At 38.0% G+C, this 19,389-nt stretch overlaps 1 protein-coding gene across 1 annotated transcript in view; it reads left to right on the top strand.

Moving 5' to 3' along the window:
* Nucleotides 1–59: 59 nt before the first annotated feature.
* The window catches only part of pes (pescadillo), a 79,776-nt gene continuing 60,446 nt past the window's right edge, over nt 60–19,389 (top strand). Inside the window, exons 1-4 of the mRNA XM_051921475.1 lie at nt 60–321; nt 1,502–1,581; nt 13,983–14,136; nt 17,127–17,236. Of these exons, the coding sequence (XP_051777435.1) occupies nt 298–321; nt 1,502–1,581; nt 13,983–14,136; nt 17,127–17,236 (368 nt within the window). The 5' untranslated portion in view covers nt 60–297. The remainder of the gene's footprint in view (nt 322–1,501; nt 1,582–13,982; nt 14,137–17,126; nt 17,237–19,389) is intronic.

The following is a 19,389-nucleotide window of genomic DNA, read 5'->3' as shown; positions in this document are numbered from 1 at the left end:
CTCCCTTTACGTCATCTGCGTTTGTCAGATGCTTCTATGGCAGAAACTTGGGGCCGACCAGTCCGGCCCAGAGTGTTTTTTTCTGTGTCGGTTTATGGGTTAAAAAAATACATGTATTATTTGATGGAATCGTATGATATATTTATTATCATTCCCACAAGTGCCTTTATTTTTCACGGAAAAAAAAATTATAATTGAAACAGGCACGAACTGGGACGTCCACAGGTCCTGATTTTGGACATCGTTTCCACGTGCAGATTAGACGACGCGTTTCTGACCTGTACGTTAATATCAGAAATGGGAGGCCAGGAAAAGAAAAAGGTAACGTTATCTTGCTTGCACTTACATGTTTTGCGAGCTCATTATTTGTAAATGTCGACAATGTTAGCATTGAAAGTGTAGTATAATTTTTACCGTTCATAACCGTATCGAAACGCTACTAATATCGCGTAATTCTAATTAGACTGAATATGTTTGTACTACAAATGTAAAAATAATCTTCTGTAAAATGGCAGTGCTTTTTTTTTTAAACTTAACAAAGCAAAACATACAACGAAAAAGTTATTTAGATTTTGTTGGATCTTTTCATTAGTTTCCTTTACTCTGCTAATCCAGTATAGAGAGGTGCGGGATATTAGAGCTCTGTAGCGCGTACCTGGTCAGAATCAAACCAGGACGGGTGCCAGTGCATTGTACAACACATTCACGTGTATGTATGTATGTATGTATGTATGTATGTATGTATGTATGTATGTGTATATATATATATATATATATGGAGCCAGTGCCTAGGGGTCCATATAGACAGCAAACTGGACTGGTCTGACAACACAGTGAAGCTGTACAAGAAGGTCCAGAGCAGACTTTCCGAGGACACTTGCGTCTTTTGATTTGTGCAGCAATTTATGCCATGTTCTATTTTGTCAATGTTTTGTTTGTTTCTTACACATTAATTCGCTCAGTAAATTTCTTCAAATTGCTTTCACTATGTGTTCATGTGCTGAGCCGGTAACATCACTTCAAGAGGGGCCCAACCAAATCAAGAAAGTAAATTAATTAAAAAGGGTAAGGCTCAGTTGGGGGATGCGTTACGGACCCCATGGAGGTAGTAGCAAAGGAGAGGATTAAACCAAATCTGAGTGCCATTATGAACAGTATTGCACATCTTCTCCCTGACACACTAAACTTGAGAAATTTCGGCCACAAATTATTCAGAAGTGTGTCAAGAAACACTACTGGGGCTCCTTTATAGCAGCAACAATACTCCTGCATAATTCCTCTTGTGATTGCCAAGCCAGGAGTTTTCTTTCTTTTAATTTTTAATTTCATTTGATTTTAATGATTTTGGTGTGTGTTCAGACCATAGTGTGTGTTTATATGTTTATGTATCTATTTATTTAATAATATATTTGCCATGCTCCTGTAAAAAAGCAAATTTGCCCCTGGGAAGAAATTAAATTCTGTCTGTTGTACCTTTTCACATTTCCTATTTGCTTTGCAGTATGAAAGAGGATCTGCCACTAATTATATTACTAGAAACCAAGCAAGGAAGAAATTGCAACTTAGCCTTCCAGATTTTAGGTAGGTAATTTTTTTCAGTAGTCGATTATGAATGTTTATCAAATTAGGGGAGTCTGATTTGGTTATGTAAAAGACCATAAAGTATATATTTTAATATTTAATAGTTTTTTTAATTATAGTTATTTGGTACCCAAGGGTTGATTTTTATATATGGCTACCACCTGTTTGGAGTTGTTTAGCTTAATGCTGATAGATCAGTCTTTTACTTTAGAGAGTGTGTGGGTGTGTTTATGCGCACTCTGACCTTTTAGAGGTACTACTTAAGTGTAACCTAAAACATCAACTAAAATCTGTTGTTTTATGTAAACTTTTTTAATATATTGGTATATTAACTAGGATATAGTCATTACAGTGTTTCTTGCAAACACAATAGAACCATCATCATGTATTATGTCTCTGCAAATAAAACTGCAGGTGAAACAGCATTAAAACATCAGTAATAAGGTCATATCTGCTCATCTATCTGTCAGCAATCATAGCATATGTATAGAAGAAAAAAATATAAATAGATATTACAGCTATGATCATATCCCAGATCTTCTCCAGATTCTTTTTTTTGTGATCTTTTATTGAATTTATTAAAAAACATATAATATTCCACACAATCAAGTCAAAACTTAACTAAATCCAAATCAACCCCCACCCATGAGAAAGAGAGAAGCCAATAGCCAGAGTAAAACAGAGAGAAAGGTGTGTTCCCACCACCCCCATATAAATGCTTATTCTGAAATATTATTGATTAGGTCCTGCCAGGCTTTTAAAAAAGTTCTGAATAGATCCTCTAAGTGAGAATTTGATTTTTTTTTTTTCTTCAAATACCATATAACATCAGTTACCCACTGACTTAAGAGGTGGGCTAGGATTCTTCCAGTTGAACAAGATAGGTCTATGTGCTTGTATTGAAGTAAGGGCAATTACAGTTTGTTTGTCCTTCTCTACTTTAAGTTCGTCTGGGAGTACACCAAACACAGCTGCTAATGGGTTAGGAGAGATTGTGACACCTATGCTGTCTGATAGGCATTTAAAATGTTATGTCCAGAATAATGTTAATTTGGTGCAGGCCCAAAACATGTGGCCTAGTGAGGCTGGAACTTGATTGCAACATTCGCAGGTTGGATCTTGCCCTGGAAACATTTTGGACTATTTTAAGCAAGATAGATGTGCTTGATAAAAGATTTTGAGTTCAATTATTAAGTGTTTTGCACATATGGAGCTAGAGTGAATTCTGTGTTTGGCTGCCTTTAAAAGGAAGGAACTTTAAAATGTTTTTATATGTTATAGAAGTGCTATGCGAGTCCCCAAGACTGATCAAAATAAGGAAAATTGGGCAGATTTTGGTTAGCAAAGTTTCTAATTTAGAGGCAGTGGAAAAATGGTTGTTGATGGGAGACAAAATATTAGAGTGCAATTCTTCATAGGATGCAAAGACATTTACCGTATATACTCACGGATAAGTTCTCCTGCGGAGAAGTCAGGACTTGATTTTACCGTATAATTTCTGGTATTTTATAATGTCGGTCGTATAAGTCGAATGCAGAAAACTCTATTGGTCCAAAAGATTGATATGCTAACACCCACTTGAGAGAGTAACCATGGAGCACACTGCCTTTTTTTTTTCCTATGTGGGTGCGGCAATGCGCTGTATCAGCACATGCTCCTTACCTCTCTCTCTCTCTCTCTCTCTCTCTCTGTTGCCTACATGACCACATGGTAATACCATTCTGAAACAATGTTTGCACTGATTTGTGTTTTTTGTATCTCACACTTTCATACACCTTTATCGTAAAAGCATCCCTTATCTACAATGGAGCGTTCAATCTGAAGAAAATATGAAGCTGGTTTTAAATTAAACGTTGTTGAAGTAGCGAAAGAAGTGGTAACTGCGCTTCTGCAACAAAATTTGATGCATCTGAGAAAAAGATGCGAGATTGGAGGAGGCAAGAAGATTTAAAAAAAAAAAAAGAAAATAATAATAATAATTGTTGCATTTTTGAACGGGCTTATAATTTGGAGTCTGTTATGATTGATTTTTCGTGTTTCAAGATCCGACTTATACGTGAGTGTATATAGTATATACAAATCTCTAAATGATTTTATCCCATTTGTTTTGTCAAACATTAAAAACTGTAAGTTTGAGAGGGTGGAAAAAGGTGGTTATCGTGTAGAGGAGCCACAGATAAAATATTCTCTAACTCAAAGTGCTTCCTACATCATTTCCATATTCTGAGTGAATAAAGGATAATTGTGTTGTTAGTATATTGGTGATAACTTGTATTTATTGGTGTACAAAGCAAGGAATATAAAGAAGTACTGCAGGATTTTATTTCTATTGCAGACCAAGCCTGTGTGTGTTCATCTTTTGTGTCAGTGTCCAGGTTTTAATAGCTTGTATGTTTGCCACCCAGTAATAAAATTGAAAATTAGGTAGAGCCATGTCACCTTGTGGTTTAGGTTGTTGTAGGGTCACTTTTTGAAATCCAAATAAATGAGGTTATGATTGAATCTATTTTGTTAAAACATTTGTTAATTAATATGGAGGTGTTTTCAAATCGGAACAGAAGCTTATGGGGGATATTCATTTTAGTCAAGTCAAGTTGGGGAGCATGCACTGGTACAGTGCATTGCTGAAAGCCCACTACACGACGAAACAACTCAGGACCCTGGTTGGCAACCCCCCAGGCAGACGCGCGGTCCATTCCCACCCTCCAGAAGTGACCTTCTATCTGCCGCAGCCAGGTGTTACGGGGATGACCACTTGGCCTAGTCCAGCCACTCGGGTCCCCAACAATGAGGATCTTACGAGCTGGATCACCCTCAAGGGAAATGTGCCACATGGCCGTAGTGCCATAACTGATGCTCCCCTCACAATGCAGGTAATGTGCCTCATTCGGGACTTCATGAGCAAACGCTCATTCGACACAAAGTCAAACCAACGTTACCCAAAGATTTTCCGTAGAGACACAGTGCCAGAGGAGTCCAGTCTTCGTCTCAGGTCACTGTATAGCATTCATGTCTCGCACCAGGACTCTAAAGACTTGGACCTTTGTCCTTTTGCATAGATATCGGGTGCGCCACACACCCCTTTCCAGTGACCTCATGACCCCCCATGCTCTCCCAATCCATCTACTGACTTCATAGGAAGAGTCACGAGAGACATGAATGTCACTGCCAAGGTAAGTAAACCTCTCAACAAGGTCGACACTCTCTCCGCTGACAGACACACTGCTGATGGCTGTGGACAAGAGGTCATTAAAGGCCTGGATCTTGGTTTTTATCCAGGACACTTGCAAGCCCAGACACTCGGACTCCTCGCTCAGTCTCTTGAGTGCCCTGATCGGAACCTCCATTGACTCTGCGAAGATCACAGCATCGTCAGCAAAGTCAAGATCTGTGTATCTTTCTTCACCAACAGATGCCCCACAGCCACTGGAACCCACAACCTCGCCCAGCACCCAGTCCATACAAGCATTGAACAGAGTAGGAGCAAGAACACACCACTGACGAATCCCAGAATCAACTGGGAAAAACACAGAGGTTCTGCACAGCACTCACAGTACTAGTGTACAGGCTAGCCATGATATCCAGCAACCTCGAGGGGATCCCACGAACCCTCAGGATGTCCCACATGGTAGCTCAATCAACTGAGTCAAACGCTTTACAAAAATTGACAAAGGCTGCAAAGAAACTCTGCCGATATTCGCGTTTGCGCTCCATGAGAACCCTTAGTGCCAGGATACGGTCGATGGTTGACTTCTTGGGCGTAAAACCAGACTGTTACGGTCGCTGGTAGGTGAGCAAGTGATCACAGATCCTATTGAACAGGCATGTCAAACTCACTACCATTGGTGGGCCGCTTCGACTGCCATACGTGCGTCAGCGGGCCGTACTGTAACAAATATACTACTATTATACAAAGTTACTGTAGCTTTCTTTCCAATACTGAAAACTTTAAAAAATGTAACACTTAAAGTTTAAAGAAAAGCAATTTATTTCCATGCAGTCTCCATACAACAGTGTAGAATTAGAGTCTTAACCTCTTAGCTAGGTCCTTATATTACTAGGCTCACCTGCCTTTTAATGCAACCGACTTTTATCCTCAATTTGTGTGCGCTCCATGTGTACATTAGGCATGTAAGTGTAGGGAATGAGAACATCAAAGTGCCCGTTCATAACATCTCCCGAAAACCTACGTTTTTTTATCCCCTCGAGTGCCTGTCCAAACTTGGAGTGTAGGACTCCATAATAATATACTTGAAACTCATAGGGGAACAACTCTCCCACTGCCATTAGCTCAGAAATGGTACCATAAGTTTGAGACTTTGACATTTCAGTGAGATACTGAAGCTCATTTGTATAAGAGATTCCTGACGGCATCATTGTAAATGGCTGAAACCTTGACCAATTACTTAAAACATGTCGTACAATGTCAGCCCGAATCTGTAAAGCTAAAGACGGAGTTTCATGCTCTAAATAAGCTATAGATGAGAATAAGCAAGCACCATCTCCCCTGATATTTACTACGCGGTGAGGCACTTGTACTCCATCAACATTAATTATTTCCAGAGACATAATTTTGTCTTTTTCCGGCGCATCGCGCACAAAAGCAAGGGAACAATGGGAGCATCAAAACTCTGCTCACATCGCGTCGCTTCATTCCGCAAGTAGTAATTCTGTGATAAGCGGAATACCGCTACGCTTTGCACTCACGGGACGGAAGGACAATCCCGACCGCTTTTATATAGTGTCTTGATGATTCATATTCATTATATTATATTCATTGCTTATATAGGAGCCTTACAGTGTGAGATTTATTTCTTTTGTCCTGACACTTGGCATCTCTTGTTAGTAACCAGTTCGTCAATATCAGGCTTGAAATCTTGTGCAGCTGCAACTTTTATGAGGGATGAAAGGTGCTCGACGGTAAGTCTTGAGCGATGTGGGGTTTTGGTAGCTTTCATTAACAAAAACAATTGCTCACAAAGGTATGTGCTTCCGAAAATAGACAGCACTCTCGATGCCAACTTAAGGATCTGCACATACAAGGGTGGCAGGTCAGCATACAAGCCTGGCACACCAACTTCGTTGTATTTTGCCTTCAGAATAGAATCTGACTGCACTTCAATCAATTACATTTGGATATTCTCAGGCGCATTCTCAACATTGTAAGAGAACAGCGCAATGCCCTGTTTGTGTGAACTGAAATCACGAAAATGCTCACTGAATTCATTGCTCAGTAATTCAAGTTGGAAAACAAATCCTCCAAAAATCAAATTTTACTTTACTAAATTTATTTCAAAGTTTTGTATTGTAAAATAAGCCGATATGCAAAAAGCCACCTGACCCTACGATAATTTTACAAACTCAAAACACAAAAATGTTAATAACTCGCCAACTTCTCGTGTCAACTTAAGATCTTCAGCTGTAGTCTGCACTAATTGTTCGTTACAATACTAGCACAAAATTACATGAAACTAGAGCAAAAAAACGTGAAAATATGCGGGCTATTACTACTCGTGATGGTCAGTTCTGCCCAGTGGCCAGTCTCAGCAACCCAGTCAGTAGTGTAGCCTTAGCAGGGGTGGCCCTGGGCAGAGAAAGAATCGGTGGCCCCTTCGCCTGGCAATGTCAATACGGTATCTTATGCACGGCGGATGGCTACATCCGTTGCGGACACTGCATAGCCGCCTCGTGCTCATGACACGCTTCTATATACTCGTGTCCGTAACTTGAAAACCAAGTGGTGGCCCATGATATTCTCATTACGGCAAAACATTATAATACTACATATAGCTTACTGCTCCGACTCTAGCGACATTTGTAAATACAGCATACTAATTAACAAGAAACACAATGTTTTTCAGCCACATTGCCGTCAGCTGTGTCGTTATTTTCTCTTTCTGTTTTATATTCAATATATATTGGCTTGGCGGCACTGTGCAGGTGCATAGTTTGCACATGCCTAAGGCCACCCCTGCTGCAGCCTAGCACTTCAGTTGCGACGTTGTGGCGCATTAATTTTGGTCAAGGCTCGTGGCTATACTAGCAGATGACATTTCCGGTACCGTAATGCCATGGGAAAACGCACTTTTGTCAGAAGGCAGAAGTAAGAAAAGTCAATAAGTAACACCGAAGATGCAGAATACTATCGTTAGTGATTGAATCAATCATTTTGTACAAGTTCAGTGCTAACTGGGATCTGTCATGCGGGCCGCACAGATTTCTGTTGCGGGCAGCATGCGGCCCGAGGGCCGCGTGTTTGACATGCCTGCTATTGAGGACGACCCTAGCAAGGACCTTACCCTGCACTGAGAGCAGTGTTATCCCCCTGTAGTTGCCACAATCCAGGCGATCACCCTACCCTTTCCAGATAGGGACAAGAAGTCCCGTTTTCCAGTCAGTTAGGATGATGCCTCCTGATATTCATTTTGATGGTGTTAATTCTCCCTGCTATAGTAAGATGGATGATAGACCATCTATGTACATCTTGTTTAATTTTGTCCATGAAAACAGCAAAATTTTGTTGAAAAAGAGCTTTATATTTACTTGTGATGTTGACCCCTAGGTATTTAAACTGATCTGCAATTATAAAAGGGAAGGTGTTGATATAGTGTTGTTTACTAGAGAATTCACTGGGGGGAAAAAAGCACACTTTTTTGTTCAAATTAATTTTGAGTCCAGATATCTTTTGAAATTCTGCTAGTACATTTAGGACTGTAAGCACATAATTTTATGGGCCTGATATATACAGTACCATATCATCTGCATATAATGATAGTTTCTGTTCAAGTCCTTCTTTGAAAATCCCCTTTATCTCTGATGCATTTCAAAAGTGAACAGCCAATGGCGATTGCAAATAGCAGTGGTGACAAGGAGCACCTTTGTCTAGTAACATTTTCTATTTTAAAGTAGTCTGAAATTATGTTGTTAATATAAACTGAAGCTTTTGACTGGTATACAATAGTTTGATCCATGCACATATGTTCTGCTCAAACCCAAGTTTATGCAAAGTGGTGAACAGGTAATCCCATTCAATAATATCGAATGCTTTTTTTGCATCCAAAGATATGATTTCCAGTGTGTTAGACTTTATGGGTGAATATATTACTGAAAATTCTTTATAAAATTTCAGCAGGGTAGCCATCAGGACCTGGGGCCTCATGTATACGCAAAAAAATGTTGTGTACGCCAGTTTCCACGCTTGCATCATGATGTATAAAACCTAAACTTGGTGTAAAGCCATGCACATTCTCACACCAGCTCAATCCAGTGCGTATGCAAGTTTTCGGCTTGGTTTTGCAAACTGGCAGCACCCAGCTTCAAAGCAGTGCTACTGTTTCTGTGTGGTTTCCCTTTAATTTTTAGATTCACATCCATGACTCAGCTTTATCAAATACACGGATAATAACTTCATATCGTTTATTAGTTTAAGGCATCTGATTGTAATCAACTTGTAACAATATAATGGTCCATTTAGAGTTGTTACTCTCAGTGCCCCACTCAGAGTATTTTAACCCACTGCATCTGAGTGTGGAATCGCAGCTCTACAGCAGGTGATCGTAAAGAGGATTATCGGGATACAGCATCTAGCACACGCTGCCTCAGCCATGCGTACAGTCTATTGAACTTCTACCATGCGGCAAATACTTCAGAGCCTTTCCTTTAGGAACCTCGCGGCTCAGAAACAGTTTCAACCCAAGAACTCTAAACATACTCACTCATTCCATCAAGTCCTCCTGGTAGAACTGTTTGTACTTATAAGTACAATTTCCTTACTGTAAACTTGCACTACAATTGTAATATTGCACAACCTGAGCCACTTTGAGCCATTTCACTATCTTGACTATATGTACCTGCTTTCATATTTGTATATTTTTCATTGTTTTTTTTATCATATCATTATAACTGTTTTATCACTTTATAGTAAAATAAGTTTATGGAGGATTAACATATATAGAATCTCATTGTACCATACAATAACAGTAAAGGAATTCAATAGAAGATAGCAAGTATTTACATTTGATGACGACTCACTTCTAAGTCGATTTAGATTTCCATGTACTATCTTCTTGGAGCTCATGATATCATTTTTAAGATGAAATGCAGTAAAGTGTGTATATTGTACAGATAATTTTTTAACTTTAATTATTAAACAGTATACATTATTTAAATGAACATGAGGGCGTGGTGGCATCAGCAGTAGCAGTGAGCTGGCACCCCATTCTGGGATTGTTCCTGCCTCAAGCTGTATGCTTGCTGGGACTGGTGCGACCCTGGATAGATAGATAGATGGATGGCATAATTAAACATGTGCAACGAAGTTATTTCAACATTCCTTAAAAGTTTTCAAGAATCAGCGTTCTAAGCTTACAGATGGCTTGAAATATATTACAAAGCTGATTGAGTGGTAACTGGTTACTTGGAGAAAGAAGAGGAAGGATGGGAATTGGGGGTAGTACGTTTGAAAGAAACAGTACTGCTGCAATAAACTATTTAATTAAGGGTCACGCAGGAACAATTTCAGGACGGGGCTGTATCTTATTGCTACCACTGCACCACCATGCCCCAATGTTTAATACACACTTTAATTCCTATCATCATGAAAATTATTTCAAATATACAGCTTAGTTTTTAAATTGTTCAGAGAGCTGAAATATCATGAATGTAATGTATTCTGTGACCTTTCAGCATAAGAGAAAACCTGTTTAAGAAGCATGTAGTGATTCACACACTAGAGTACATAGAAGAACACATACAATACAAAGCATTTAACGTTCTTTAGTTACAATGGGATCTGAGAAACTCTAGTAAATTGAACATTGATTTTAAGATTAAGTTTATGACATTCTACTTTAATGACAAAATAAGCTACGAGATTGAAGTGGACATTTAACGTTTTTTTTTCTTTTCTCTATACACTAACATGCTTCCAGTATGATACTCGGATGGTGGCAATGACTCGCCTTTTTACGGCGACTTTGATATCTGACCTTTTTTTTTTTTATTTTATTTTTTTGGGCACTGTATGACTTTCTGAAGTTGAAGTTTAGAGTTTCTCCACACTTTGTATCACTCTATTGACTTCCTTTTGTTGTTCATACCACTGCTTAAGCCAAAAAATAGTACTTTTTCCTTGCCTCTACTTTGCATTCATTGAAATTATATTTTTGACATGCTTTTTCCATTTTCTCTTAACCGAACACTGAACAGAAAGGGCTGTTTATTGATTTGCATATTAAAATATGCAAAATTTTGGGAGGAGTCAAGAGGGGGTGTTAGGTGCATACACGAGCATTACTTTTCGCACTGACCAGAATTTATGTAGCGGAAGTGCGTGGAAGTTGTCTTCGCGCAGTTTTGTGCATACTCGCATTTCCACTTTTGTCCATACGTCATATTTTACACACGGCGTTGTGCATGAGGCCTTTCGTGCTTTCCCACTTTGAAGTGTGTTTAATAGTTTCTAATGATTCTTAGTGTCAGAGGTTTATCCAATTCCTCTGCATTTATAGTATCTAGCTGTGGTATCCTTAAAATATTAAAAATGCATTAGAATGTGTCTTGTCTTCTTTAAACTGAATAGAATAAAAGGACTTGTAGTCTCTAAATGTGTGCATTATATTTTCATGGCCAATTTCATTTCTATCTCCATTTGTGTTGGTGATTATTGATATTACGTTGTGAACTTCCTGCTTATGGATTTGTTGTGCTAAGATCTTGTAAGCCTTTTCTCCGTGTTTATAGTAATGATGTTGCGATTTAAAAATGAGCTGTTCCATTTTGTTTTGTTGTCAAGAAGTTGAGTTCTGATTGCAGAGCCTGTCTTTTCTTAAAAAGTGCCTCATTTGGAGACCTGGTGTGTTCTTGATCTATTCTGGTAAATCTGATAATTTCACTGATTAACTCAGACTCCTTCTTGGTTTCAGATATATTTTTGTTGGAAAGATGTAAGATAACCTGTCCTCTTAAAAATGCTTTCAGAGTTTCCCAGAGTATTCCTGCAGAAACCTCAGAGGATGCATTTGTTTTTTTTTTTTTTTTTTTTTTTTTAAATTGCTTAGATATGAATTCTGTACAGTTCCCTGGGTTTATTCTTTCAAGACTGTTTAAGATCATATTCTAGGCTTATAGAATTTGGACTGTACAGCCAATAGATATCTCTACTTTATTCCTTCTGCACTGCTGCTTGGGGGCTTGTTTTGTTCTGCACGTGTCTCTAGGCATGTCGGAGGACTGAGACTTCATGAAGTATGAACTGGCCCCATTTGGGGAGGCAAAATGGAGGGGTGGGGGTTTGGGGGGAGGAGAGAAAGAGAACAAGCTATTTCTGATCTATCCTTTTCATCCCCACAGTTGTTAAGTGCCAACACAACAATAGACTTTCTAGCCATAACTCCTTGCAGTATTAGACATTTAAGGTTAAAGCTATCATATGTAATAATGTACAATCTTAATTTAAGATTATAAAATGACAACAAAAGATCAGAAGCAGTACCTCAATGACCAGACAGTAAACTTTGTGAGCTGGAATGTCAAAGGTCTCCATCACGAGCTAAAGAGGAAGAAAGTATTCTCACCTAACCAGTCTAAATGCCAAGATAGTATTTTTACAGGAGACTCACTTAATTGACAAGGATCAGTTTCAGTTGCAAAGACACTGGACTGGCCAAATATTCCACTCCAGCTATACAAAAAAACGAGAGGTATGGGAATCTTAATTCACAGAAAAATTTCATTTGTGGTATCGGATGTAGTTTCAGATCCTGAAGGGCAATATGTGATGGTTATGGGTAATTTTATTTAATTGTAAAGTGATATCGATAAATATCTATGCACCCAATGTGGATGATATAGACTTCATCCAAAACGTATTTGCTTCCATTCCTAATTTGAACACTCACAAAATTATAATGGCTGGAGAGTTTGTGTTTTAAATTCAGACCTAGATAGGTCTTCAGCTACAGGGGTGACAACATCTAACAGTGCAAAAATAATCACACCATTTTTAATTGATCATTACTTATCAGTTCCATGGTGATTACTAAACCCATACTTGAGAGCATATTCCTTCTTCTCACCAGTACATCATTGTTACTCAAGAATTTAGTATTTCTTTATAGATAAGAAGTTTTGCTCACAATTAAATCTTGCAAATACGACACACTCATTATCTCTGATCATGCCCCTCTAATCGTGGAGCTCACATCACTATGCCCCACATACTCCTCTCACAGCTGGCATCTTAACCCCCGTAGTTAGCGTCTCTAGATTCTAAGGACCTTTTCTATTGTCATTTTCTGTCCTTCTTTAGATTGCTTTGCATTGATCCCTATAGCAAGACCTTTTTCATACTCTGCTCTAGAATACTGCTACACTTCCTAGTTTTCATTCCAGCCAATTTAACTGTTCATGTTGTCTTGTCATTTTTACATTTAATCTATGAAAAATAAGTTCAAATAGGGAACTTTTAACTTTTGGTAAAGAGTGTCTGTGCACTGGCACTGCCTCTTAAACATTGTGTTTAGTGAGTGCTGTTTTTATTCCAATGAGTTTACTACTCTGTCAAATTATTTATTCTCTTAATCCATACATTGTGTTTCATGTTTGTATGATAACCTACTATTGATATATATATATATATATTTGTCCCCAAGGAGAAACTAGAACTTTACAGAAGCACAACGAAATATATAAATATTATTATAAACCAACACCGACCTCCACCAAACACATGAGAATTTCTGGCTTGGATAATAAAGAGCTGCTGCTGTGAATAACGTGTGTAGGTGTCGTTAAGATGGTCAAACCTGTCAATATGTACCACATGTTTATATTTAAATGCATTAACATTTTAATACAGCTGGTCCTGTTGTGTCCACAAAAGAACATGTTTTTAGAAGTTTGTTCCATCCAAACTTCCCCAGCTGAAGTCACTAGCATTCAGAATAACTCCCCATTAGCGTACACTTTTCCAGTATCCCATAATGCAAAAACATTGTTTCTAAATAATTTTATTTTAATTTGAAATAATTTCTAAAGTGTGTATTCTTAATTGCTTTTAAATAAATGTATTTACAAATGACAGTTGACAAATAAGACAACAGGTGCTCGAACAAATAATGTGTCCTACAAAGGTAATTCACAAAAACATACATATGTGCTTACAGTATATCAATTATCTAATTAAATACCAGTTGTAGTGAAAGAAACAAAGCTTAGGAATAAAGTGCAAGCTTTTGCAGAAAGTGGTTTTTTTTTTTTTCCCCCCCCCCCCCCCCCTCTGTTGCATGTGTGCTTTGTAGTAATTTTAGATATGTTGTTTTAAGCTGTATGACCCACTGTCAAAATTCATTTATGCATATATATGTAAATTATGGTTTAACCTGTTGCATTTTTACTCCTAGACGATTATGCATACTTAAGGGAATATACCCTCATGAGCCCAAACACAAAAAGAAGGTGAACAAGGGTTCTACAGCACCTCGAACTTTTTACCTGGTGAAGGATATAAGGTTTCTTCTGCATGAGCCTATTGTCAACAAATTCAGAGAGTACAAGGTAAGGTCCAGATCCAGGTCCTCTTTCCTTTAGGTCTATGAAGAGACTTGTGTATAATATTTCATATATGGTTACTTGATCAGTGCTGAATTCCTGAGAACTATGATAAAACAATTATGATATTGAATATAGGGAAAAAATTCTAAAAATGTGAGACAGTAGAATATATGGGAAAAGAGGTACTATTCAGATACCCAGTATATTACAAATGTGTAATTCCTTGGCACATAGATTTTTGAAAGCATCTTATACTGAAGTAGCTCCTCCTGCACATGCACCCCTGTACACCAAATACTTTTTTGCTGTACTTTTTAAGGAAACCTCACAATTCACCAAGAAAAAGTGAAATTTTAATGGAATACATTTTTTTCATGCAAAGCGCATCACAATTACTGCAACACTGATCATTTTAGACACTGCCACTGAACTGTAGAAACTATATTCAAACACTACTGCAACAATCTATTATTATATAAAGAAATTCAGTAAATCACAGAGCCAACTGCGCATGAACTGGCTGCACACAAGCACACAGAGGCCAAAGCTGATGCTTGCAGGTTAGTCTAGTGCAGTGGCTGAATCCCAGGGATGGGGACAGCAGTGGTTATGAGCTGGCTGCTCAACGAATGTACGGCACTCACAGATCAGCTCCGGCGTGCTGTCAAATTGATCTGGGAACCGACTACAGCCGGTTGTGGCCTTCAGTGAATGTATATCACCGAGTATACTCGGCTCCTGCATGCTGGCAAATTGAACTGGGAACCGACTATAGGGTTAACAATTTTTTGAGTAATGTGCTTAAGGAATAGTTAATGACTGGTACAGTGCTGTACTTTTTTGTTTCTGTATTTCTTATTTAAATGTCCACATTTGAGATTTTCATGACAGATGCACGTAATTTTCATTTCTTTAAAATGTTCATGATGGGCTGACTGCCTTTAAAATTAAATCTGAAAAATCATTGACATACAGAATAAGATAAGAAACAGCGCTCATGAGTAACTTACAAGAAACCTGACTGTAGATGTACCCATGGCTAAAGCTGGCTCCTTTCTAAAGCTAATAGAAGGACATTGAAGCAGAAAAATGAGGACTTTGTAGGATGCTTTTACCTATACCACAGTTCACCAGGTGCTGGATTTGAACCTAGCGCACTGGATTTGTAAAATGGCATTGATAATCTGTGTGTTCTATTGTACCACCAGAGCTATGAATATATTAAATGTCTTAACGAAATATTTCAAATTTCTTAAATTCACAGTTGTAGCCTTGTTTTGACTGCTCAGCTGTCTTAAAGTTGCAGAAAATTATACTCTGTAAGAGTGCAGGGAAAAGTCAAGCAAAGTGACACCAAATATTAGCTAATTGAGCAGATTACAATATGCAAGCTTTCGAGGCAACTAAGGCCCTGAGAAAGTGTATAGTATAGATTATAAAAAACTTAATTTTATGTTATCAAGATTTTTTGCATTAATTTACTGATGCAATTCTTTCTTGACAAGTTTGGCATTTTGGCTGTGTATGAGTGGAAATCTCTACATGCAAACTTTAAAATATTTAAAGTTAAAATATTAGATAACACATTATTTGAAAGACTGCCTATTAATGTTCTCCAGTTAAAATATTTTAAACCTCTGTAAACCTCAAAAAGATAAGTTTAAAAGGTGCCTGAAATAATATCAAAGTGCTTTTCAGACTGTAGGTTTTTGATCCGTACAGCACATTTTCATTCCCCCCACCATGGTGTCTGAAATACCCTTTTATGTTAAATTTAAGGGGTGGATTCCCTGCCTTTGTTGAATCTAGGAATACTAATACACATTCCAGAATTAGGACATTTAATTGGTTTGTAATGAATCAAGTGTTGTTCTTACTATATCTGTTAAATTTTTATGTTTTAATTAACTATTTATCATACTCCATGTTGATTGGTCGTGCAAGTAAGAATTTCTCCATACTGTGTATACTCTGCCATACTACTACTACTATCCATCCATCCATTTTCCAACCCGCTGAATCCGAACACAGGGTCACGGGGGTCTGCTGGAGCCAATCCCAGCCAACACAGGGCACAAGGCAGGAAACAATCCTGGGCAGGGTGCCAACCCACTGCAGGACACACACAAACACACCCACACACCAAGCACACACTAGGGCCAATTTAGAATCGCCAATCCACCTAACCTGCATGTCTTAGGACTGTGGGAGGAAACCGGAGCGCCCGGAGGAAACCCACGCAGACACGGGGAGAACATGCAAACTCCACGCAGGGAGGACCCGGGAATCGAACCCAGGTCCCCAGATCTCCCAAACTGCGAGGCAGCAGCGCTACCCACTGCGCCACCGTGCCGCCCACTACTACTACTAGTACCATATTAATACATTTTTACCTTTTAGAGATATGATTTCTACTTTTTACTTTTTATTTAACTGAAGTTTATAGTAAATTGCAGTGTATTGTAGAACTAAATCACAATATTTAGTATCTATAAAATTACATCACTATTGTATCAAGACGGTTTCCGTCCCTACTGGAAAACATTTTAATATGTATGATGTTGCCCCCTTTATTCAAAATAGCACTAGCTATATTGTTTAAATTTATCCTTTTTCTGAGACTCTGAAAAAACCTAACTATTGGGCATATGGTATTGCATTTGCAGGACTGGGCTGTTTCCTTTCATACATATTTCACTAGTTATTTAATGGTGGTGTTCACTCTTTTTGTTTTGTATGAGTGTTCAATTGGAAAGTCCTTCATTGCTCTGCTTCCTTAAAGTTGCAAAGTTTAATATGTAATTGATAAAAGTTGCCTTTATACTATGAATCTTGAGTAGATTAAAAAGCCAGAATGACTTTTAGCTGCATTTCAATTTAGTGATATTTTTCTTTTCGGGTACTGATAAGTTGAAAGTAACAATGTATTGAGTGCAAATAATGCTCACTGGAATCCAGTCATCCAGTTAAAACTGTATTGTTCTCCTTTACAGGTTTTTGTTCGAAAGCTCCGAAAGGCATATGGCAAAGCAGAATGGTCCACTGTACAACACTTGAGAGAGAACAAACCCGGTTATAAGCTAGATCACATTGTCAAGGAAAGGTGGGTATGGACTTGAACACTGTTTTGTTAATGATGCAGTTAAATAGACAAGAATGTTTCGTTCAGAGATCAAAAATGCTTTTATATTGTAATGTTTATGTTATGTGTTTTCTTTTAATCGGTAATGTGATGTGGGTTTGCCACTACAGATTCATTTAAATTGGAGCTGATCAGTATATGAAATTTAAAATATATCACACATTCAAATTATGTATTTCCAGTACTGAGCATGTTTTTTTTGTCTCCTGCATCATGTTTCAGTCACTATTGAGGATTCATTCGGTAATCTTTAAAATATGACTGAGAAAAATATTTTGCCGTGTGTTCAAGACTTACTGTGTTAATTGCAAAATTTAAGCATGCCATTCAGCAGTGGACTGAGTTGAGTCTCTTATGGGAATTACATTTTTTTTTTTTTTCTGACAGAAACCGCAATTGTAGAAAAATTTTAGTGACCGTAGGCAACACCAAACTGCTCTTGCAGCACCTCTTTAAAATTACTGATGCTTGTGTAATTTGGTGAGTGAAGTCAGACAGATCCAGTGAGTCCAAGAGAAGGATGAAGATTAGCAACATAATGCGGACCCCCAGCCAACCAGATTTCAAATAAATATAAAGTAGCTTGCATTTCTCTGTATTGGAGTCAGGTGATCCATTGATCTGCACTGCTGATAGTTGAGGTAAAATCGGATTAAAGAAGGAGAGTTCAGAAGTGTACAGAGAGCAAGCCAGGAGATTTCCATCTAGAACAGCGATTCTCAAACTGGGGTCCCGGGACCGTGAGAAATGGTTGCATATTTATACTATTTATATTTTTATAATTATTAACCTTTACCATCTGAGGGGAAGTAAGTGACTGAGCTCTGTCATTAACCCCACCACCTAGACCCGACCACTAATCTGCTGTTCTGTTATTCGCTGCCACCACATTGTTTTCCCACTGTTATCGCTCGGCACAAACCAGCCCTTATTATTTTTATCATAATCAAAAATTATCGATTCTTTCGTATATTTTAGAAGCAAATAAGAGCGCTAAAGGTGGATACAGATAATCAACAAACAACATATTTTACATTTTTGGTGTTTTTAGGTGGTGAAATTGCCCGCTCAATGCAGACGAACTAAAAGTGTTCATAATGAGACAATTCAAAATAAAGCGATTGCTAAGAGGCGGTTTAAAAACTCGATAATGAATAAGAGTTGATGATCTGGTCGTTCCATTGATTTTGATTTGAATATAATTTTAAGGTCTCATTGAAGCAGAATGACATCTATCAGTGTATAGAATTAGATAAGATCTAAATTCTTCTTGTGAAATAGTGTTTTGATGCTAAAAAGAAATGGGAAAAATACTTAAGCTTCAAAAAATTCATCACTTTTTGCAAGATGCCAAACCAGACAGGCACGCAAAGTTCTCCGACATCCGTTTTCGTATATCCCTGTCATTTTTGGTCGACATATTGGAATCTGTGAATTCTATCAACCTGGCGCTGCAAGGAAAAGATAGCACAGTGCACCATTGTCACGAAAAACCGACTGCTTTCACAATGAAGCTCAAACTATAGCTTGGAAAGAGAGAGAATAAGAACTTTGCCCCATTTCCACAGCTGAACACATGTATTGATGAAATTGAGCTTAATGTCGATGACGATATCCTTGAGGTGATGAAACAGCATGTATCAATTCTTAGCGAAGAAATTTCTCACTATTTTTCTGACTTACGAGAATTTGAAATATACCAACGATTTATCAATAACCCGATTGTACTCTCCATTAGTGACCTGCCTTCGGAGGACAAATTAATTCAAGAACAGTCTATTGATTTGATAAATGATGGGGATGCAAAACATATTTTCCGTGAAATGTGTTGTAGTGATTTTTGGATTGAAATGGCACAGTCCTATCGTGATGTTGCAAAGATGGCTCTAAGAGTGCTGATTCCATTCGCAACCGCCTATGAGTGTGAGACGGCTTTGTCCACACTACTTACTATCAAAACAAAATCTCAAAACAGATTAAGTTGCACTGGCCAAAACAAAGCCAAACATAGAAGAACTGGTTAAGGCAAAGCAGATGCATCCATCCCATTAAAATTTTAACTTAAATTAACTAAGATGTACGTAATATTTTCTGAATAAATGATTGTTTGTCAA

The sequence above is a fragment of the Erpetoichthys calabaricus genome, chromosome 18 (genome assembly GCF_900747795.2).
Source record: "Erpetoichthys calabaricus chromosome 18, fErpCal1.3, whole genome shotgun sequence".
NCBI classification, from domain to species: domain Eukaryota; kingdom Metazoa; phylum Chordata; class Cladistia; order Polypteriformes; family Polypteridae; genus Erpetoichthys; species Erpetoichthys calabaricus.
The sequence above is the reverse complement of the archived record's forward strand: the minus strand, read 5'-3'. Positions and strand labels throughout refer to the sequence as shown.